Raw genomic sequence first — 24,143 nt, 5'->3', positions numbered from 1 at the left:
AATGCACATTGGATCAGCGTCTTCTGAGACATCTGTGTAGATACACCCTCTCTATAAAATGTCCAAGGCATGTCTGCTGAATAATACCTACGTAACCAGCACATTCTGCAGTCTACATGCAGCCACGCACATCGATGTGCCATCCCCTGCCCACATTGTCTAAACTTGACCCACTTTCAGCAGATCAGCGGTGGGTTTTAACCAAGGCTGGGCATCATTTCTCTCATCTGAGACAAAGCCTAATATTACTATGTCACTGGATAGCTGTCAGCCTTTGTTAATAAACGTCAGTGTGCGTCCTTCTTTGCTCAATGGTAGGAATATTTTTTTACTACACTGCATACAATTTTAAAGCTGAACTCCAAGCAAATTTGAAAGTACCTGACTTTGGCATCAATATACTGCAATCCCCAGTAAAGCAGAGCTCAGATTGGCAGAAGGCCGGGCAGCACAATGAGCCAATCAGTTGAGCTACAGTGGTCATGTGTTAAAAACAAACATGCTGACAGGAGGAGAAAGCTAAGTGACAGAGAGATGACTTCAGCAGCCTATTGTGTTTCCTTCACTGTGCTGGGGGGATGGACAAGACCAAGTTATATTGCTTTACGGCAGCGGAGCAATGTCAGGTCACCAGCCTAGACCTGATGGACAGACATAAAAATCCTTTAAAGGACAAAACAACAACCTTATATGCATGTGTGTGTGTGTTTAGCTGTGTACCTGGTGTTCAGCATTAAGCCCACACACCAAAAAGAAATTGCAATGGGAACATTTGTAATTGTATTGTGATGTGTACAGTTGCTCATATTTGTCAATGACTCCATAAGTGAAATCTAGACCAGAGTTCCAGGCTGTCCATCCTCGCCTTCATGGCTGTGGCAGATGGGTGGAGTTGATAACTTAGGTGTGGAAAGCTTATCATGAATCCCAGACAGATACAAGTATCCAGTGGGTGACACCACCTGCAACCATCAATGGATAACTAAAACACATTTCGTGTTAAGTTACCCTTTACCCAATGGAATGAGCTCCACCTCACCCTCTTACTGTCCGGTACAAGGTCCTCCTTCATCCTCTTTCGGCTTCCTTCCTTTGCCAGCTCATCCTCTGCGATCTCTTGTAGATGGAAGACGGCGACCTGGGCCGAGCGCCTCCGTACTCGCCCGCTCGGGGTCCGTTCAAAGTCCTCGATCTCCACCTCCTGCTTTGATGTCGGCTCAGGTTCCTCTGGACTGGTTAGGTCCTGGGTAGAACCAAGAAAGCATTGTCAAAATGTAAAATGCAGCGTTGAAATGCATACAGAGAATACAGCCTACCTGCTCTGTTCATAGAGCTGTAGTGCGCCAGTCCACCTCACCTCAATCTCTTTTATCTTTAATTTGTCAGTTTGGGAACCCCCTTTGGCTTTGTCATTTGTAATAAAGGAAAGGAATTCACAAACACACCCACTCCAATCCAATTGGCTGCTACAACAGCCCCAGTGTTATTCACAGTCTGCAATGAAGACACCATACGTGAACTTACTGTGCAGTGCTCGGAGCGCACGTGGTAGTCTCTCCCGGCTTTAGATCGGTACGCTTTGCTACAATGAGGACAGGAGAAGTGCAGTTTCTCCCGGTCGCACTGTTCTCGCCCGCAACGCTGAGTGTGGTACTGGTAACCCATAAGACTGGAAAATGAGGCCATGCAATTCTAGGAAAAATGACACACCGGGTTATTCTAAAAGGAAAGCACTCCATTTTTAATGACTTGGGACTCCAGGTAGTTTTGTTTTTTAAACATAGTTTAGTTTAGTTGTCCTTTGGATTTGCTCTTTGCAGATGACTTGACTTTTGTCATAAGGATTTACCTCCTTGGGGCAGCGTAGTTTTCCCATCTGCTTGAGAACCTTGCGCAGGCGTTCCCGCTCCCTGGGGTCATTCACTGGGACCTTGTTAGTGCTGGAAGACTAAAGGGAAAGGAAGAAAGACAAAATTCTGAGGGAAGTAAAGTAGAATCATCCCATGGCCAACACGATGGGTTCAGCAGTCCGGCTGTTGTGGAGAGTCAGATCACTCATAGGGATGAGCACAATGATTTTGCTACAGAATTCAAAAGCGGCCATGCCGTGTGACTGTGTAGGTGAAAGTTGCTTGACAAAAAAAATGACATGGCTCTACACATTAACAAAGTCATGTGATCACCATTATAGGGTACATCAAAAAAGGGAGCGCTCTGCACAAAGCCAGACACATCCCTATGCTGGAAAGGATGAATGGTTCTTATTTAGAAATTCATAGGAATGCCACCTTAGGAGCAAATACCTTCCTTTTGTTCCACCAGCCCCTCCATTCTGTTGCCAGGAGCGTAAAGGAAAGTCTTGTGTAACACTAGAGCTATGGACTCCCTATGTGATAGCACTGATTGTGTGAGTGAGTCACATGCTCCCCCATACCCACTAGTATGAATAGGGTAGTGGGGGAACAAAGCTGAATGTGCTAAACGGGGTGGAACAAAGCAAAGGTAAGTATCTGCTGCTGGAGATGGGACAAAAAAAAAAAGCAAATTGGGTTTGCTTTAAGCCACCAAGGGAATTTTTCCACAATCAAAATTTGCTAAGTTGGCTGTAAGTTTAAAGGAGAACTATGGGGTCAGTGTTTTCCCCCATAGTTCTCCTTAGGGTAACGGGAGGACACAAACTAGCGTCCTCCCGTTACCCTAAGCTCAGTATACCGCGAGCTACAGCTCGCGGTATACTGAGCTTAGGGTAACGGGAGGACACAAACTAGCGTCCTCCCGTTACCCTAAGCTCAGTATACCGCGAGCTACAGCTCGCGGTATACTGAGCTTAGGGTAACGGGAGGACACAAACTAGCGTCCTCCCGTTACCCTAAGCTCAGTATACCGCGAGCTACAGCTCGCGGTATACTGAGCTTAGGGTAACGGGAGGACACAAACTAGCGTCCTCCCGTTACCCTAAGCTCAGTATACCGCGAGCTACAGCTCGCGGTATACTGAGCTTAGGGTAACGGGAGGACACAAACTAGCGTCCTCCCGTTACCCTAAGCTCAGTATACCGCGAGCTACAGCTCGCGGTATACTGAGCTTAGGGTAACGGGAGGACACAAACTAGCGTCCTCCCGTTACCCTAAGCTCAGTATACCGCGAGCTACAGCTCGCGGTATACTGAGCTTAGGGTAACGGGAGGACACAAACTAGCGTCCTCCCGTTACCCTAAGGAGAACTATGGGGGAAAACGCTGACCCCATAGTTCTCCTTTAATGTGTGGCTGCATAAAGACAAGAGAGAGAGCACAAAGACCATTCACTTACCTTATTGACATGTTCAGCCATAGTGTGGTAATTGAGTCCGGCTTTTGATTTAAACTGTTTCCTGCAGTGCTGACACCTCAGAGCTTCTTGGAGCTGATAGTGACATAGAGGCAGAGTCAGGATGCTTTCTTAGCAGACATAAAAGACTGGCAAGCTTAAAGGAGATGATCACTATTAAACATGGCAGATACTTTAAAATATCTAGGAAAAATGAAGCGGGTTTGCAAATATAATATTGCAAATATAATATAAATATTTTGCCACTTTATAGATCATTGGTTCGACCTCATCTGGAGTACGCGGTCCAGTTCTGGTCACCAGTACTAAGAAAAGATGTCCTTGAGTTGGAAAAAGTCCAGCGGAGGGCAACCAAACTAATTAGGGGTATGGAGGACCAGAGCTACGAGACAAGGCTACTAAATTTAAACATGTTCACATTGGAGGTGAGGAGATTGAGGGGGGATATGATTTCCATGTACAAAATGTTCAATGGTGGCAGCAACATTAGCGATAAACTGTTTAAAATTAACTCCATTACAAAAACTAGAGGCCACCACCTAAAATTGGTGGAAAAAAAATTCCAGCACAAGGGGCGAAGGGGGTTCTTCACTGTAAGATCAGTTAGGCTCTGGAACTCACTGCCACAGACAGTGATTTCAGCAAAGAATGTGGAATTGTTCAAGAAACTTTTGGACGATTTCTTAAGGGACCGTAATATACAGGGGTACAGGTACTACTAGAATGAGATCCTAATAGGTTGGACTTGATGGACTAATGTCTTTATTCAACCTCAAATACTATGTAACTATGTAACTTTGTACAGGTGGCCGCACAGGCGCAGTGAGGGGAATTGGAGAACTTGATAATGCTATTGTGTGGGCGCGCTGGCGCAGTAAGGGGAATTGGAGAACTCGATGAGGCTTGTGAAGCCACACAGCCGCGGTGAATTGCATTAGAGAAATCGAGGATTCCGAAAATGCCGTGGGTGGCACACACGCACTACAGCCAACTCATCCAAATATCCTACTAACAAATCACTGGACGCGACGTAATTGGAGATTTCGATGAATTGGCTTTTTCAACAGTACGCCGGACAGTATGCAATCCAGCAGTTAACCGTGGTGGAACACACTGGAGATGGTGTGAAAGTAGCCTTAAACTAACATCTACACCATTGCTTAGTCTATGTGGAGACCACCCTATTGCTGCCTATGGAGCAGTATCTGAATTCACCCTAAGGCGACAGAGTTGAGCATGGAAGCATGGACTGGAAAATCGACTTTGCAAGTTTGTCAATTGATCTGGGCTAATTCCACCTTTAACCATAAGCAACTCTTTTTTGGACATGGCGGAACCTTCAAAAGTATTCCCTTAAAATGCCCAAGCTCAGAAACTGCCATACAGGCTTTAACATTTGCACTGAGTAACTGGTGACTCTAAAGTCCCGGCATGATGTTAGGGCAATTGTACTTCATCGGCGAATATGGAGCCACCCAATGCCAACATTGAACCTATAAAGACGCAAAACGCAGAGCGGCACACTGGTTAACACATACGGCGTCTCACCTGCTCACATACATCCATGTGCTTCCGCAGCCCTGCTACAGTCTTACGGGTAACCGATCCACAGTTCGGACAGGTCACCTCCCCCCTTTTGTTAGTCTGTCGATGGAAGTTGTCGTCCACACTGCCTGGTACAGGGGGAAAGAAGTGTGAAAGTGATCTTTATCCAATATTCCATTTTGTTTAAAGGAGAATGCATATTTTATAACAAAATGGGATGTTGAAAACCCCAAACTAGATGCTAAGATTCTTCCCACTACCCTGTTTAAAAAAATAAAAAGTGTAATACTACTTACCCTCTTCATGTTCCAGCGCTGCCCCCCCCCACACCCTCCTCTGCTGCCACTCCGCTTCAACTTCCTATGAGACTATTCTGTCATGGACACACTCCCAGGGGTGTTAGTCTTCACAAAGCCAAGGCTCATAGGACAATACTGCATAGAACTGCGCAGCCAACAATGGGGCAGAAGAGGAAGGATATACCTGGCCAGCTAAGGAAAAGATGTTTTGTGTTGCTACATTCTATACGTATAAGAACTCCATGTAGCAATTTTAACTTACATGTGCAACAATATATCTTGTATTTGGCACTTTACCTGATTGCATCCTATTGCATGTTATTTTCACTGTCTCAGGTTTAGGCCTTGTTCACACCAAATGCAGAGCAGATCCGGTCAGGTTTCTGCACACGCATGCTAGTCTTTTAGATGCGTTTTTGACACGTTTTGACGCATTTTTGGCTAAAAAAGTTTTTTTTAATGTTTAAAATGGGCTTTCAGTGCGTTCCAGGCATTTGCATGCGTTTGCAGATCCAGCTAGGTAAAATAGGGCCTGCTGCAGTTTTTTCACCTGCTCTGGACCTGCACGCTGCGATGTGGACCGGAGCAAAAAATACCATAGGAATACATTGGACGCAGTTTTGATCAGGTCTGCAACTGATCTGCTCTGCACCTGCTCTGCGCTTGGTGTGAGCAAGGCCTCAGGGTATATGAATAGGTACATTTGAACAACGCTGTTCTGTTCTATGGGTTTTGGGAAGGATATTTTGGTTTTTAACCTATGCTTGTACTATATGTTTTTCAATGAAGGGATATTTTTTAGTAGTTTGTCTCAGGTGGTGTTATAGTCACAGTTTCCTTCTTGGTGTGTATATATATATACACACTGCCTGGGCAAAAAAAAAGTCACAGGCTCTAATGTTTCACTGGACCGCCTTTAGCTTTGATTACAGCACGCATTTCACCTCGGCATCGTTACCATAAGCTTATGCAACATCACAACATTTATTTCCAGCCAAAGTTGCATTCATTTTCCACCAAGATCTGGTAGTGATGTTGGGAGAGTCGGAGCACTGTGTAAAGTCTTCTCCAGCAAATCCCAAAGATTCTCAATGGGGTTAAGGTCTGGACTCTGTGTTGGCCAATCCATGTGTGACAATGATGTCTCCCTGAACCACTCTTTCACAATCTGAGCCCGATGAATCCTGGCATTGTCATCTTAGAATATGCCCAATGTGCCATCAAGGAAGAAAAAATACATTGATGGGAAAACCTGGTCATTCAGTATATTCAGGTAGCAGCTGACCTCATTTTTTGGGGACATAATGTTGCTAAACATAGAGCTGACCAACTGAAGCAACCCCAGATCATAACACTTATCCAATGGAAGGCTCTGACCTATATGCATAGCTAAATCCAGGCAGTGACTTTTTTTTTGGCCAGGCAGTGTGTGTAAATAAACCAGTAAAGACACTTGCCCTGAAGTTAGGAATGAGAACTCCTTCATTTAAATGAATTGCCTTTGGATCCCCGTATTAGTAGAAGAAGAAGGACCCTGCCTGTCATTTGACTGTCCAGAAGACACCTGCAATTTATTTATGTATGCTGAAAATATTTGAAAAATTTGCTGTGGAAAGAGGAGGTTTTTGGGGAGGAGGGAGAGGACTTGGGGGGCCTCCTAAACTGGAGTTGGGCCTCAAGTGAAAGAACAAGTCGTTGCATTTTTGGCAAGATCAACCGGTATTTCTATTTTTGCCAAAAATGTTCTAAGCCCGAAAAAAAGAAAACTAATGAAGCCACCACATCTAAGGACTGAAAAGCTGCAAATATGACATGTTTTTGTAAGTGAGCACTTCTCACACACAGCATCTTGCTATTTATATAAAGTAGAATATTTCCACAGCGTCTGTCTACTTTACCACTTTAGTTTATTATGGGTGCAGCCATTCTGAATATAGATCTGCAGTACCTAAAGCCCCTGATGTGGTATAACGGTTTCCTACAGCGCTAAAGATTTACAGCAGGACTCAAAGCAAAAAAAGATAAAGACAACAGGCAGGGTATGGGCAGTGTCAGGGAGCCCCCCACTGGCCACAAATAAGTATGTTCTTGCTAAGGCCTCAGAGCCGTTATATTAGTAAGTGCAATGTAAGGTGTTTAACTATTGCTTTTTACCTCCTTTTTGACTAGAGGCCATTCATGCTTGGATGCCCAGGCCAAGTTTAGCAGCTTTAGCATGTTTCAATTAACATATTATTATATTTCTTAAAGGAGAACTATAGGGTTAAGTCTTTTCCCCATAGTTCTCCTTAGGGTAACGGGAGGACACAAACTAGCGTCCTCCCGTCACCCTAGGCTCAGTATACCGCAAGCTGCTGCTCGCGGTATACTAAGACGCCGCAGCTGAAACGGATCCCGATAATTATGCCGGGATCCGCCCAGCTGCGTGAGTGACAGCTGGCTCTGCCTATCTAGAGGCAGAGCCAGCTGTACCCGCCCACTCCCCCGTCCGTTCCGCCAGTCAGCGCTGGCGGATCGGAGCGGGGAATCCAGCCCCTCCCCTGTCACGGCAGAGAGCCGTGACAGGATCGAGAGGTGAGCGAACACCGGTATGTGTCCGCTCACCTCCCGATCTCCTGAGCCGACCTGTGACAGTCTCATTGTCCCAGGTCGGCTAGAACTATGAGGTGAGTGGAAAGCACTCACCTCATAGTTCTCCTTTAAAGGAAAGATTTTGGTATTTGGTACAATGTTTCATATTGTAAAGCACTGCGCAAACTGTTGGCGCTATATAAATCCTGTATAATAATCCTGTATAATAATGTTTTTTATAAATAACAAAAGAAAGCACCAATAGCTGCACAATTACACCGTGATCACTGAGCAGCATGTCGACATCCCACCTCAGGGGGTAGGGTCCATGACACTGTGCACTCTCCATTCTCTTGGAATGACACTGGGAGTCATTTAACCCGGAAGACTGAGGACATCTAGTGATGGAAAAGAGGCATTGCAAGGGACAGCAGTAGCTTTATTCTTTTAAACTCCTGCTGGAGAACTATAAAAAAAATAAAAATTGCCCGGAGATGGGCTTTGAAAGTCGCTAGTATCTTCTTAGACCTATCATCAGTACCCTCTTGGGCATATGTACCAAAAGTTTTAAAGTTCTGCTTCACAGGGTACATTAATGGGAAAATAAAATATCTATTAATATGATAATTGAGGCTGTTTTATGACTTCAAGCCTTCTGTGGATGACTCATAAAGGAAATTTAAAGAGATGTATTATTCACGAGCGGGGATGTGTAACGTAAGCCTTTGAGATACACAAGATGCTTTTAACATTGCTTTGAAACATTGGGGTGTTTTATAAAAGATCGAAAATCTTCCAAAAACATAATTTCACTATGAAAAGGAACTAGTAAAGCTCACTCTTTGGTCTGGTAAATACATTTTAATAATCTTACTGTATACTAAGCTACAATAAAAAAGTGTTTTGGTAAATCTAAATATTGTATTATAATATTAATAATAATCTGATCAATAAGCACAAGGAAAAGTACCTCTGGATCCTGCCAGAAATCCAGTGCTGTCCTATGTCCTGTGCTCTCTACAGAGCTATCTCAAAAATTGTTATCGGGTTACCTCTAAAATCTACAGAACACCTCTCCCCGTTTCATAGAGACGAGGAGAAGGGGAGGTGTTGTGCAATCCTGACCTAGGGCGATGACGCTGCTCCTTCATAGATACAGTATGGTGACTGAGCGGAACCACGGGCAGGATCATTAGGTGGAAATAAAGTGAAATAATTGGGTTTTTGGTTTAGATACACTTTAAGCACGATTTAGCACACCTTTGGTGATGTTGCAGCTTGATGAAATTATTAAATATGAAGGATCTCCCTTCACACGTATAGCTGCTGTCATCAGTGGCGGGACAAGGTCCTTTAGCACCCAAGGTAAAACAATCAAAGGGCCCCTTCCTCCCTGATGAGCTGTAAACTATTTTCGCAGCATAGGTTGCAAGTCCCCTCCTTCTCTGCCCAAGGCGGCTGCTTCTTCTGCCTACCCCTCTGCACGACCCTGGTTGTCATTGCACAGGCTATAGTTTCCTACCTGAAGGGGCGGCCGTGACGTTCTCCAGTCTTATACAGGAAGTCTCCTGTCTCTTCTTTGTCTCCCCTATTCTTCCACTATTTGTCTTTGTCTCCCCTATTCTTCCAAACTTGCTGTGTCTCGCTCTGGATTTGTCTTCCGCTTTTCCCAGGCCTGTCAAAGGAATATCAGATGCTAAGCAACACGTCAATCATGTAATACAAACAAAAAAAAGATTATGGAGTAAATAATTAAAGTTAAAGTTCAGACTTATAAATGCAGTTATGAGTTCCTTTTAATGTATTTAAATACGGCTATTACAAGTCAATCTGTCTTTATATTAGTTTCCTGTAGTCCCTTGCATAGCAGGGCTCATTGGACAAGAGGGGGGTAGCACTGTGAGCCAATTGTGCACCGCTGCAAAGCACAGTGCATTCAAACCAACCCTGGGTGTCTGCTGAGGGGAAAGGAAAGCACACCGATGACCTCAAAGGAATAGGGGCGGGTCACTGACCAAAATGTCTTGTGTAAATGCAGTGGAATAAAAACAAGGTCAGTGATATGGCTGTGCTGTGCAACGGGAGTGCCTGGGTTACAAGGTTGGATGAACAGAATGTCAAGGCTTTTTGCACTTGTATGTATACCAGCATGATATTTAGATGTTTGCCTTCAACTCAGCTTTTAATATGGCCGAACTAATCTGAATGACAGGTAATATCATCTACAGGTGCTCCTCGGGTTGAGATCAATCGACTTCAGTCGATTTTTTCCATTTCCGATGGAGTTTACTGTACAGTAAACTCCCAGTTATTCGGCACCCACGGATCGGAAGGTGCCAGATAACTGTAGTTTTTGGTTGCTTGAGAGTTAATAGTTGCTTGAGAGTTAAAGGAGAACTATGGGTTTAGGGCTTTTCCCCATAGTGCTCCGAAGGGTAACGGGAGGACACAAACTAGCGTCACCCAAAGCTCAGTATACCGCTAGCTACTGCTACTGCCGCAGCTGAAATGGATCCCAACAATTATGTCTGGATCCGCCCAGCTGTGTGAGTGACAGCTGGATCTGCCTATCTAGAGGCAGAGCCAGCTGTACCCGCCCCCTCCCCCGTCCGTTCCGCCAGTCAGCGCTGGAGGAACAGACAGGGGAGAATCCTGTCACCGCTCTCTGCAGTGACAGGATCGAGAGGTGAGCGAACGCCGGTATGTGTTAGCTCACTTCCCAATCTACTGAGCCGACCTGTGACAGTCTCATTGTCACAGGTCGGCTCAGATTATGAGGCTGAGTGAAAAGCACTCACCTCATAGTTCTCCTTTAATAGTAACTCTCAAGGAACCAGCCTCGAGGCGCTCCGCTTCCCGATTCACCTGTCGGCTCGCTGCCGCAGCCGTCTGGTGAATGTAAACAGTCAGGATCAATAGCAAGGCTGCTATTGGCTATTTAAAATTGCAACAGCCAATAGCAGGCTGGCATATTGCACCCGCTCACTGAGCAGAGGCGGACCTGAGAGCGACCTTTCTCTCTCAGGTCCACTCCTCCTCTTAACGGGCGGAGATTCAATAGCCAGCCTGCTATTGGCTTTTGCAATATGAAATAGCCTAAAGCAGTCTTGCTATTGATTCCCATTGTGTACTGTCTGCTGCCGACCGCAGCAGTACAGTACACAAGTCCGCTCCTCAGTTTACCATATTTTCGGGGTTACGATGGATTTTCCGAAACGTAACCCGAGGAGTGTCTGTAGTTTCCAGCCGAGGTGTTTGCAGCAGTGGTATCATTACGATGGTCTCCCAAGCACACCTAGATTTTAGAGGACCACTTTTCCATTGGTTGCACCCTGTCCAGAGAAGAGATGAGACCGCTGCATTTTGGAAACAGTCATCAAGGGACAACTGTCCCCCATTTTAAAAGAGGTAATCAAGAGAACCCCTCATATAAGCAAAGTCATCCAATAACGGAATGCGTGAGGGTTCTATAACTATGTCCGAGGCTGGTAAGGAAAGTGAACGTATGAAGATCGGCGCGTAGAACGCTTACCTTTCAAGCCAAACGTGGTGGTGATGGAAGGTTGCTCCCCTGTGAATTTTTTGGGCGTTTTCTGTTTCCTTCCTGACTCCAACCAGAGCACAAAGAAAACTGCTGCATTACAATCATTTCAGATACACAGATATCCCACCCTGAGACACTCGGGGCTCCATGTATCTTGCCAGAAATCCAGTAAACGCCTAACTTCCTGTGCATTCTATCTCTGCTACGCTGACATTCCAAAACAGTGGTATCAGCTCTGTCTAATTCTCCCCCTATCTCCCCCTCTCTTAGTATGTAGTCCACAGAGGACAGCTGTGCAGGGCTGATAACACTGCTTGGGATTTCAGTGCGGCAGCCTGCACAGGATGTTAGGAGCTCACTGGATTTCTGGCAAGGTCAAACGGTATTTTTCTGCACTCGCTGTGTTTTTAAAAGGGACAAAGCACAGCAACATATGCATATGTTATAGAGATGTACCGAATGCCCGGACACTTATTTTACCCAGACAAAAAAAAACAAAAACACAAAACTGTGTAGCACAAAAGACACAAGGACAGTAGGTAAGAGAAAAGTACAGGGGAGAGTTGTAATAAAATAACACAATAAAACAACATGTCATGGGATAATATAATACAGGACAGGATAGTGAAATAGTATAGAACAGAATAGTACCTGACAGCACGCAGCAGAACATGTCGTCTTATTATTATGTGGAAACATGAATAAAGCTGAAGTTTTATCTGCTACTATGTTGCCTTCCCTGGTTCCTCTCTCATGAACATACTAATTACATTTTGAAATAAAACCTTTCCATTTTCAATACATAGCTCATTTCAGGCCCAGTGACATCATCACTGAGTCTCTGCGCTGCTCTATGCAACCAGCCAGGCAGATCATGGCTGGTGGGAGGGAATGGCAGGGTGCTGTACATAGCCTCCGGGAAAACATCACAGCACTCTGCCTCAGTACTCCTCTCTTAAAAGCCCTTATACAAGCTGTGGGCCGTCTCTTGGAAAGAGTTATGCAAATATCAAAATGCCTTGATCTGGAAAAATGAGTGTACCAAGGTAGGTTGCATGTGCATGCAGACTGCCCTAAGTAGCACCCAAATGTGATACTGAGCCCCCATGACGGAAAGAACTGAAATCCAATGAATGAAAGGGGAGGGGCCAGGGACAGTCAGGCTGGGGAGGAAAGTGCTAAAAGATGCTGGATCTCTTCCAGCCAGGAAATGAGACGGGCTCTATCTGACTTGCTTCTAATGCACATTGTGTGCAGTGAAAATCAGGAGGAAGCCATTTCAGTCCAGGAGAGGAGCCCGTACAACTGTGCAAGACTGAAGGGAAGGCCGGAGTTCAGATTTAAAGATTCCTCATGCCAGGTGATGCATTTTCAGCCTTCTGAGGATACAGATTTTGGGGATCCTCTGCCCAATGTAGCCTCGTTTACCTGCTCCCAGCTGATAGGAGTAGAACCCGGCGTGATCATCTCATCTCATCCTCTTCAAGGTTCAGTGGTTGTCTCTTGGGGAAGGTCCTCCTGCACCCCACCACTATAAAGATGATTTATCTGAGCGGTTGTGGACTTCCTGCCAGCTTGATGATGTCTGACCAATCTCTCTGACCTCTCCCATTAGCAAAATGTCTTCACCCAAACTGAGGATCGCTGGACTGACTAAGTGTGGGAAGGGGACATTTCTGAGGTGCTGCAAATGGAACCAACCTGTAGCAACTAAACCGCTTAGGTCATGCATCTTCTCCATTAAACAAAACAACAACTGAACCCCTTGACCATGTCTTGATGCTTTTTGTATTGAACTGTAGCAACATGACATGTTTTTGTGTTGATGGGCACATGTTCCTTTTAAAGAGCCCACTGCCCGTATGTTATTAAAAAAGAATAGAACAGAAAAGAATACACAACAGGGGTTACAATGGCATAGTAACAAAGAAGAGGCTGTTGCAGAATCAAAGGGACCGGTATAGTTCATAACACAATACAATAGAAAAGCATAGTAGAGAACAAGATATAACAGAGCACTATGGATCAGCAAATAAATGGGAGGAGTCTCCCTCCTCCTGCTGATATTAAGCCCCACCCCCTTACTGTGCCTCATCCTCTCAGGATCCTCGTCGGACAGGCAGGCGTCTCCCTTTTTCGCTCGGCCCTTGGCATGCGCCATGCCTCCGTTCTCCTCTGGGGAAAGTGCTATTGTCTGGTTGGACCTTCTGTGTGTTGAGGGTCGTCTTTTTACCTCCCTAGGAACAACAGAAAGACGGGTTAAAGATCAGGCCGATGTGACAACATGGAAGGTCAACCGCCACCACCCAAACTGCAGCTTTGAGCGTTTATATGTTACCTCCACTTCAATAACACATCCTGCATAAAACATTAGAGGACTCCACAGTATTTGTTTCCTGTCTGCGATAAATGTTCATGGTCAGTTGCTAAAAATGCAGTCATGCCCACAGGTTCTCCTGTTGGGGAGATTGTTTTTCCCCTTTACTTCCTGTCATTCAAACCCACTTCCTGTAAGCCCAGGGTGTCAAGGCCACACCCCTTGGCAAGATGCCATTGCACTGGTCTGGGATCACTGTGCTGCTAGATTTTTTTCAGGATTAAGGATCATCCACCGCCATTGCTGGAACAGAAGAGCAAGGACCTGTGTCTGGTGGGCTGCGGGGGGAGTTATGTTGGGGTTATGCTTTAAATCACAAGTTTAACAGACAATATTAAAGCCTGACAGGGTTATGCTGGTGGTTGGCTGTAGCAAAGCATTGCCCTTGAAGTGTTTTTTTGGCCTAAAGCCACCATGTTTGGTTGGAAACAACCTACATCCAGCCAGTAGCCCCCCCTTTCCCATACACACACACATTCACAAAGGGGACCTATCAAAACTGAAGCAGGCAGAATCTGGAGAAGTTGCCAATGACAACCAATCAGCTTCTATCTTTCATTTTCAAAGCTTAACTGAACAAACTAAAGAGTGAAGATGATTGGTTGCCATAGGCAGATTCTGTCTGCTCCAGTTTTTATAAATTCCACTCATAGCCTCTAAAAACTATACATGTGTCATCCGAGGTTCATAAAGAGCTATGCACTGTTGGGGGTATCCATTGCACCTCTCTTTTGCCCTGCTAGGGAGGCTCGGCGGACTCGCCCTGCTCTCCTGGCTGTCTTCTTTCTCCGAGTGGTTCCAGTTGAGGTGTTTCTGCAGTTGAGGCTTCGAGGCGAAAACAGCTTCGCAGTGAGGGCAGGAGACCACCATCCGGGACAGGAGTGCAGCCTGGACAGAGAAGGACAGCATGTTAGGTCAAAATATAATACCTACAGAAGAAAAGAAGGCTACCATATAAAAGCAGAGAATATAGCTAGATCATATAGCCCGTCTCCTTCCCTTGTAATGAAGAGCAATACAGGTGAAACTCGAATAATTAGAATATCGTGCAAAGTTCATTTATTTCACTAATGCAACTTAAAAGGTAAAACTAATATATGAGAGAGACTCATTACATGCAAAGCAAGATAGTTCAAGTCGGGATTTGTCATAATTGTGATGATTATGGCTTACAGCTCATGAAAACCCCAAGAACCCCAAATCCACAACCTCAAAAAAGTAGATTATTACATGCAATCAATAAAACAAGGATTGTACATAGAACAATATCGGACCTCTGAAAAGTACAAGCATGCATATGTACTCAGTACTTGGTTTGGGCCCCTTTTGCAGCACTTACTGCAATTACTTTTGCACGATATTCTAATTATTCGAGTTTCACCTGTATGTTTCCCAATGGCCAGTTACACTTAGGTGCCTGTGCACATCTCATGTAGTTTCACAGCAGGGAAAGGCCCAATGCATTGTGGGAATAGAAGCCCCCAACTTGGAGATCATCTTAATACTATATCTATCCATCTATCTACTACTTCCTAATGAATCCACACAGATCATACTTTATAATACTCCATCATTCAATATGGCGGAATGGGAGAGACTGAAACAATATGGAAGGCAGATAATGATGTGAGCAGTACCATGGATGGACAGTGACCTGAATATGTGGCTGGGACAATATGGTGGACGGATAATGGCCTGAGCAGTACCATGGATGGACAGTGACTTGAATATGTGGCTGGGACAATATGGTGGGTGGATAATGGCCTGGTTAAAAGGTGCTGAAGGTTCCCCTGGAAGGTTAGTGATGTACGTACCCCCTGGCATCTCTGGTAATGCTGTTTTAGCCCGTAAACGCTGGGGAACTCCAGCCAGCAACCGGAGCTTGGACATTTTACCCGTGGCGACGTCTTAAACATCTCCTTCCATTCGCTGATCAGGGAGGCCTGGTGTAGTCAATACAAGAAGCGTCAATCGGTGGCCAAGCAGGCCACACAAAGATCAAGCAGCAGTTGACTAGCAAAAGCGACCGTGCCGTGCTTACCGGTATGCCTTGTAGCTCTTGGATTCCATCTCTCGCATACTTCCCCTGGACTGCTCTCTTGTTGTAATAGATTCCTATGGAGACAGAAGCCAAAATGGCTTTATGGAAACAAGCCTGAACTGGCCATCCGGCAACTTGGCTGCTTTACCTGTATAGGTCTCTGGACTAATAGATTGATCTCCACAGCCTAAGCTTGGCCTATGTAGCAGCCTCACCTTAGTACATAAAAATGTCAGGAATGCCGACACATAAAGCGGCGGTCAACATCGTAAAAGGTGACGCCACACGAAAGGGATATTTACGGGAATCACTGCAGGGGTGAGATCTCTCTTCTCCCTGTCCAATGCTGGAATGTACAGCTCCTCCTCCTGCGTCCTCCATAACACAGAATACAATGACAAACCAGCAGAAGGAAATGGACCTTCTCGTAGTGGACTCAGGAACTGAAAATCAGCTGCAATCACTCTTCGGGTATTGTGACAGTGGCACACCCGGCAGAATACAATAGGCTGATGGGGGCTGAACGAGATGTCCACATGTAGTGGCTGGGTGGGGGGGTTAAATCCTGGAGTTCTGCTTTAAAAAGGAAATCCAGGCAAAGGCGTTCCCCAGGCTGGGTGTCACCCGGTGCGGTGGCAGGTTGTCACCTGCTGGGTCATCATCACACACGCGCGCGTGATGTCATGACCAAGATGGCCGCCGGTAGTTAAGTGCGTGTGACGTCATGACCGAGATGGCTGCCGGCAGTTAAGTGCGCATGATGTCATTATGCACAGAGAGGAGGAGACATTTATCTGGCGGGATAAGATATGCCGCCAGGTTCCTCTCCTCTCTCCTGCAGCTGTCGGGCCCTCGGTCCATGCGTGAGCACCGGACTTTTCAGAAGGGGTGACAACAAAATGACTGTCAGCCATTTTGCTGTCACCCCCCTTAGATGGCGTCACCCAGTGTGAGCCTGCACCCCCCATGTGACACCGCTGACTCCAGGGATTAAAGTTAACCCTTGCAGTGGGGCTACCTGGATTAAAGAACACATACTCACCCGACCCTCAGTTCCGCCTGGCTGCTAGAGTAGTTCCCGCAGCCTTCCCCCGGGCTCCGGTGGTCTAAGGCCCCGCTGATGTCATCATGTCTCATGCAGGTCTGAAAGAGGCGAGAGCTGACCGCCATATATCGTCTGTATTCCAGCCCCCTAGACCCGGAGTGGGCAGCTCCAGCCCTCCAGCTGTTGTAGCATTGCAAGGCTGACACCTACAGGCATGACTGCAAGAGGCAGAGGCATGTTGTAATTGAAGCACAGCCGGAGAGTTGCCCACCCCTGCCCTAGGCCAAAAGGAGCAGTAAACCTTTGCAGGGGGGGGGCTGTAGCCTCAGTGCAAGGGTTAACTTTTTGAATAGCTGGAGTTCCCCTTTAAGCATTAATCATGGTAATGAATAGAAGGTGGCATGTGAGCCGTGCTCTGTAATCTTTTGTATAAACACGTTCTCAGCTGGCACCTTCCCGGCGGCTTTGTCAGAGTCTCCGGCGTATGAAAAGGATCCGCCGGGCTCTGAGCTCCCACCTTACCTTGCAATTATCACCTTTCACAGACAGCAGTGGTGTGATCTGCCACTCGGAGCGCGCGATGACACAGTCACCATCCCCGACCTGCTAAAAATACCAATGAATGCCGGCTCCTGTCTCTCCTGGAAGAAATGCCTCCACCGTGTGCAGAATTAAAGGATCAGTTCACTCAAATCCCAAATCTTCCGGGTAGATATTAATGGATTAAACCGCTAGCTGGCTTTACATGTCCCCGGTGCCTGTTCACCAATAGAATATCACAGAGAAGCTTTGGGATATTAATAGTATTTTCGTGACCGAGCCATGAAGGTCCTTGTTCAGCCAATTCCTACGGTGACAACGTCCTGTCAGTGTCTCCCAGCTATGCTCCTGTGTTGTCACCCTGCCACATGGGCTTCTCATGGAAACTACAAGTGGCCCTTTAAATTCCCTATTCGGCCATTTCCTGTTATAAGGTGAAAACATCCTGTCCCCGTCTCCCAGTTGAGCTCCTGTGTTGTCACCCTGCCACTTGGCAGGGCCTACCAGTGGCCCTTTAAATACCCTATTCAAGCACTTCCTGTTATAAGGTGAAAACCACTAGCTGGCTTTACATGTCCCTGGTGCTGTTCATCCTGTCCCCGTCTCCCAATTGAGCTCCTGTGTTGTCACAATGCTACATGGGCTTCTCATGGAAACTATAAGTGGCCCTTTTTATTCCCTATTCAGCCACTTCCTGTTATAAGGTGAAAACATCCTGTCCCCGTCTCCCAGTTGAGCTCCTGTGTTGTCATCCTGTCACACGTGCTGCCGATGTAGACTACCAGTGGCCACACATTACACAGACATGGTCCACTGTTGTCACCATCAGGAAACCCACCCTGACAAATGCAATGCAACCATCTCTGGAGTGCATGCTGACAGGAAGTGGCTGTTGAACAGGAAGTGATGGGAGATACCTGCAACGGGGACACTGAGAAAACCAAAAAGACATATGTACCAGAGTGGGGAAGGTTTAGACCAGGGAGAGGCAATCTCAGCACGCCAACACTCTCATGAGGCACTGAAAGACTCTGACGGTCACTGGCATGACTCCCAGAGGCATGTTGGGATTTGTAGTTAAAGCACAGCTGGGGGGCCGAGGTTGCCTACCCCTAAAAACGAATGCAGCCATCATATTTAGGGATTGGTAAGCTGCAATATAAAAATGTTTTGTCTATAAGTATACGTGAAGGTAAGGCACCATTCTCCATCATATACTATCTTACAATAAAGACTTCCTGGGGTACCCGGAGCGACCAATAAGGTCCCAGCTGTCATGCTCTACCCAGCTGAGTCCCACTGATTGGTAGGGGGGAACAAAACCACTCCCCTTTTATCTCAGCCCGGTTATGTCGGATCGATCGGCAGGGCGCCGTCTCTAAGTTCGCCTCCGTTGCAGAAAGCCGACTCTGCGTTTATTTCGCTGTAAAAAAACCACGCGACAAACGCGCGTTTCTGAGGGCTAGTTGGCTGTTTGCCAATGGAAACGCCCGACCAAAACGCCCCAAAGAAGTACATGTACTTCTTTGGGCGTAGGGCGGTTTCCCGCGCGTTCGTACTCGCGGAAAAATGCCCAGATGGGAACCATGCACATTAAAAATAATGGCATTTCCCTGTTTGAGCGTTTTTCCGCGAGTACGAAAGCGCGGAAAAACGCCCAGGTGGGAACCGGGCCTCACGGTGTCTGTGTGCAGGTTCACAACCTGAGCCAGCACTACAGGAAGAGGCACTCAGCTGCAAAGGGAAGTTCTCCCCCAGCATGAGAAGACATGAGGATTTAAAAGGAAGAGCAGCAAAGAGAAGGGAAACTACCATGGATTACAGTAAGGCGCACATTACAGTATTGGTTTATGTTAACAAATCTGAGGGTCACTTAATAATTAGCAATGGGTGAAGGGCGGAGTTCAGTTGATGTGCCTTTGAACTCTGCTCATTGCAAATCATCTTTTCGCATGCGTGTCAACGCAACCAAACGCATGTAAATGTGCCTTGATTAAAAATAAATAAAAAGAATTTAAAGGAGAACTATGGGGTCAGTGTTTTCCCCCATAGTCCTCCTAAGGGTAACGGGAGGACACAAACTAGCGTCCTCCCGTTACCCTAAGCTCAGTATATAGGGAGCTACAGCTCGCGGTATACTGAGACCTCGCAGCTGAAACGGATCCTGACAATTGTGCCGGGATCCGCCCAGCTGCGTGAGTGACAGCTGGCTCTGCCTATCTAGAGGCAAAGCCAGCTGTACCCGCCCCCTCCCCCGTCCGATCCTCCAGTCAGCGCTGGCGGATCGGGGAGGGGGGAATCCAGCCCCTCCCCTGTCACGGCAGAGAGCCATGACAGGATCGAGAGGTGAGCGAACGCCGGTATGTGTTCGCTCACCTCCCGATCTACTGAGCCGACCTGTGACAGTCTCATTGTCACAGGTCGGCTAGAACTATGAGGTGAGTGAAAAGCACCCCCCTCATAGTTCTCCTTTAAGTGAAAGAAAATAATGAATGCATGTAAAAAAAAAAAAAGTTGCAACTCATGCAAGAATGTGACGCACTGCGGGTGGAGGCACATGCGTTTTCACTGTGTTGCGGAGTGAACGGGCCCCTATAAAGTGCTGACTGAGGGCTCAGCCACATGTCAGATTTGTACCGGCTTCCAAGCGACGCAGTGACAGCGTCTCCTTCTGATGTATATAGCGTGCCGCTGATCCCTGCTGCTCATGCAGGAACAGAGCAGGGTACGCCGCCCCTAGTGCATTGTGGGGGACGGGCGCAGATTTCAGTGTACTTAGGCCGCCGTGTCTGTACACAATATAAAAAGACACTTTACAGACACTGATGCCACAACTGCAGCGGAGGGGGGGAGACTGACCTGAGTCACAGGCGAGGACCTGCAGCTGGGTGGAAGCTCTCGATTTGCTGATTCGGGGAAACTGTCGCCGGGATCCTGTGGCCAGAGAGTCCGCCATGGCTGCAACGTAAAGGGCATGCGTCAGTGTGCGTCCTGTATAACACAGTGCGAGTGTCAGTGTGCGTCCTGTATGACACAGTGCGGGCGTCAGTGTGCGTCCTGTATGACACAGTGCGGGCGTCAGTGTGCGTCCTGTATGACACAGTGCGGGCGTCAGTGTGCGTCCTGTATGACACAGTGTGGGCGTCAGTGTGCGTCCTGTATGACACAGTGTGGGCGTCAGTGTGCGTTCTGTATGACACAGTGTGGGCGTCAGTGTGCGTCCTGTATGACACAGTGCGGGTGTCAGTGTGCGTCCTGTATGACACAGTGCGGGTGTCAGTGCGTTCAGTAGGACACAGTGCGGGCGTCAGTGTGCGTCCTGTATGACACAGTGCGTGTGTCAGTGCGTTCAGTAGGACACAGTGCGGGCGTCAGTGTGCGTTCAGTAGGACGCAGTGCGGGTGTCAGTGCGTTCAGTATGACACAGTGCGGGTGTCAGTGCGTTCAGTAGGACGCAGTGCGGGTGTCAGTGCGTTCAGTGGGACGCAGTGCAAGTGTCAGTGCGTTCAGTGGGACACAGTGCGGGTGTCAGTGCGTTCAGTAGGACACAGTGCGGGTGTCAGTGCGTTCAGTAGGACACAGTGCGGGTGTCAGTGCGTTCAGTAGGACACAGTGCGGGTGTCAGTGCGTTCAGTAGGACACAGTGCGGGTGTCAGTGCGTTCAGTAGGACACAGTGCGGGTGTCAGTGCGTTCAGTGGGACACAGTGCGGGTGTCAGTGCGTTCAGTGGGACACAGTGCGGGCGTCAGTGCGTTCAGTGGGACACAGTGTGGGCGTCAGTGCGTTCAGCGGGACACAGTGCGGGTGTCAGTGCGTTCAGCGGGACACAGTGCGGGCGCTAGTGCGTTCAGTAGGACACAGTGTGGGCGTCAGTGCGTTCAGTAGGACACAGTGCGGGTGTCAGTGCGTTCAGTGGGACACAGTGCGGGTGTCAGTGCGTTCAGTGGGACACAGTGCGGGTGTCAGTGCGTTCAGTATGAAACTGCAACCAGGAGCAATGACAGAACGCTCAGTAGCTGTCAGTGCAGGCAGAAGTGTGAGTGCAATCAGAGGCTGTCAGTGCAGGTACAGTTGTTAGTGCAATCAAGAGATGTCAGTGCAATCAGAAGCTGCCACTGTAGGTAGAAGTGTCAGTGCAACTGGGGGCTTGCTGTGCAGGTACAGGTGTCAGTGCAATCAGCAGGTAGAAGTGTCAGTGCAATCAGCAGGTAGAAGTGTCAGTGCAATCAGCAGGTAGAAGTGTCAGTGCAATCAGCAGGTAGAAGTGTCAGTGCAATCAGCAGGTAGAAGTGTCAGTGCAATCAGAAGCTATCAGTGCAATCAGGGGCTGTCAGCACAGGTATAAGTGTCAGTGAAATTAGAAGCTATCAGTGCAGATGCAAGGGCAATCAGATGCTGTCAGTGCAGGTAGAAGTCTAAATTCAATCAGAGCTATCAGTGCAGGGTCAGTGCAATCAGATGCTGTCAGTGCAGGTACAGATGTCAGTGCAATCAGTCCAGGTAGAAGCTGTCAGTGCGTAGTAGGGGGTGTGATGCCGGAGATCAGTGACAGGTGGACGGTGATCGGGCTTCGATCTCTCACCTGCCGGGCCCGCTGCTGCTGCCGGTCATGCGCTGAGCTCTCTCCGCCCCCGGAGCCCGAACTCTCGCGGTACTGAGGGGGGAACCGGGGGAAGAACCGGGGGAGGAGAGATCCGATCCGTCTGGACCGGCCGCCTCTGGGCGGGTCATGTGACCGGCTAACGTTTCCTTAATTCCATCGGTGCTGCGCTCCCATCACATATACATTGTATACCCCCCCCCCCTCTTCTGGGTCACATCACCCACAGCTTGACATTGTATACCCCCCCCCCATATCATGTGTCACATCACCCATACATTGTATATATCCCCCCATCATGTGTCACATCACCCATACATCGTATATATCCCCCCATCATGTGTCACATCACCCATACATTATATATATCCCCTCATCATGTGTCACATCACCCATACATTGTATATATCCCCCCATCATGTGTCACATCACCGATACATCGTATATATCCCACCATCATGTGCCACATCACCCATACATCGTATATATCCCCCCACCATCATGTGTCACATCACCCATACATCGTATACATCCCCCCATCCTGTGTCACATCACCCATACATCGTATACATCCCCCCATCCTGTGTCACATCACCCATACATCGTATACATCCCCCCATCCTGTGTCACATCACCCATACATCGTATACATCCCCCCATCCTGTGTCACATCACCCATACATCGTATACATCCCCCCATCCTGTGTCACATCACCCATACATCGTATACATCCCCCCATCCTGTGTCACATCACCCATACATCGTATACATCCCCCCATCCTGTGTCACATCACCCATACATCGTATACATCCCCCCATCCTGTGTCACATCACCCATACATCGTATACATCCCCCCATCCTGTGTCACATCACCCATACATCGTATACATCCCCCCATCCTGTGTCACATCACCCATACATCGTATACATCCCCCCATCCTGTGTCACATCACCCATACATCGTATACATCCCCCCATCCTGTGTCACATCACCCATACATCGTATACATCCCCCCATCCTGTGTCACATCACCCATACATCGTATACATCCCCCCATCCTGTGTCACATCACCCATACATCGTATACATCCCCCCATCCTGTGTCACATCACCCATACATCGTATACATCCCCCCATCCTGTGTCACATCACCCATACATCGTATACATCCCCCCATCCTGTGTCACATCACCCATACATCGTATACATCCCCCCATCCTGTGTCACATCACCCATACATCGTATACATCCCCCCATCCTGTGTCACATCACCCATACATCGTATACATCCCCCCATCCTGTGTCACATCACCCATACATCGTATACATCCCCCCATCCTGTGTCACATCACCCATACATCGTATACATCCCCCCATCCTGTGTCACATCACCCATACATCGTATACATCCCCCCATCCTGTGTCACATCACCCATACATCGTATACATCCCCCCATCCTGTGTCACATCACCCATACATCGTATACATCCCCCCATCCTGTGTCACATCACCCATACATCGTATACATCCCCCCATCCTGTGTCACATCACCCATACATCGTATACATCCCCCCATCCTGTGTCACATCACCCATACATCGTATACATCCCCCCATCCTGTGTCACATCACCCATACATCGTATACATCCCCCCATCCTGTGTCACATCACCCATACATCGTATACATCCCCCCATCCTGTGTCACATCACCCATACATCGTATACATCCCCCCATCCTGTGTCACATCACCCATACATCGTATACATCCCCCCATCCTGTGTCACATCACCCATACATCGTATACATCCCCCCATCCTGTGTCACATCACCCATACATCGTATACATCCCCCCATCCTGTGTCACATCACCCATACATCGTATACATCCCCCCATCCTGTGTCACATCACCCATACATCGTATACATCCCCCCATCCTGTGTCACATCACCCATACATCGTATACATCCCCCCATCCTGTGTCACATCACCCATACATCGTATACATCCCCCCATCCTGTGTCACATCACCCATACATCGTATACATCCCCCCATCATGTGTCACATCACCCATACATCGTATATATCCCCCTTGAGAAAACCAAATATCATCTACACTTTCACATGTTTATGTCATTTCAAAAGACGTTTTCACTCTGAAATGCTGAAAAAAGGTGAAAACAGTAACGCATGGCGATTGTCTATGGTTAGCATTTCCTCGGGGTTTACATATATTTTAGGACTCAT

The 24,143-nt window shown here is 47.5% G+C and overlaps 1 protein-coding gene across 1 annotated transcript in view; it reads right to left on the bottom strand.

Annotated features, from left to right (window-relative positions):
* The window catches only part of ZNF512B (zinc finger protein 512B), a 28,927-nt gene extending 6,920 nt beyond the window's left edge, over positions 1 to 22,007 (bottom strand). Inside the window, exons 1-13 of the mRNA XM_018560364.1 lie at positions 21,874 to 22,007; positions 20,151 to 20,249; positions 15,707 to 15,780; positions 15,480 to 15,608; positions 14,390 to 14,553; positions 13,374 to 13,525; positions 11,277 to 11,348; positions 9,267 to 9,419; positions 4,878 to 5,002; positions 3,312 to 3,404; positions 1,850 to 1,948; positions 1,525 to 1,692; positions 1,040 to 1,243 (exon numbers count right to left, since the gene is read on the bottom strand). Of these exons, the coding sequence (XP_018415866.1) occupies positions 1,040 to 1,243; positions 1,525 to 1,692; positions 1,850 to 1,948; positions 3,312 to 3,404; positions 4,878 to 5,002; positions 9,267 to 9,419; positions 11,277 to 11,348; positions 13,374 to 13,525; positions 14,390 to 14,553; positions 15,480 to 15,608; positions 15,707 to 15,780; positions 20,151 to 20,247 (1,530 nt within the window). The 5' untranslated portion in view covers positions 20,248 to 20,249; positions 21,874 to 22,007. The remainder of the gene's footprint in view (positions 1 to 1,039; positions 1,244 to 1,524; positions 1,693 to 1,849; positions 1,949 to 3,311; positions 3,405 to 4,877; positions 5,003 to 9,266; positions 9,420 to 11,276; positions 11,349 to 13,373; positions 13,526 to 14,389; positions 14,554 to 15,479; positions 15,609 to 15,706; positions 15,781 to 20,150; positions 20,250 to 21,873) is intronic.
* Positions 22,008 to 24,143: the final 2,136 nt, after the last annotated feature.

The sequence above is a fragment of the Nanorana parkeri genome, unplaced genomic scaffold (assembly GCF_000935625.1).
Source record: "Nanorana parkeri isolate BGI_ZX_2015 unplaced genomic scaffold, ASM93562v1 scaffold17, whole genome shotgun sequence".
Taxonomy (NCBI): Eukaryota; Metazoa; Chordata; class Amphibia; order Anura; family Dicroglossidae; genus Nanorana; species Nanorana parkeri.
This window is presented reverse-complemented; position numbering and strand designations above follow the sequence as displayed.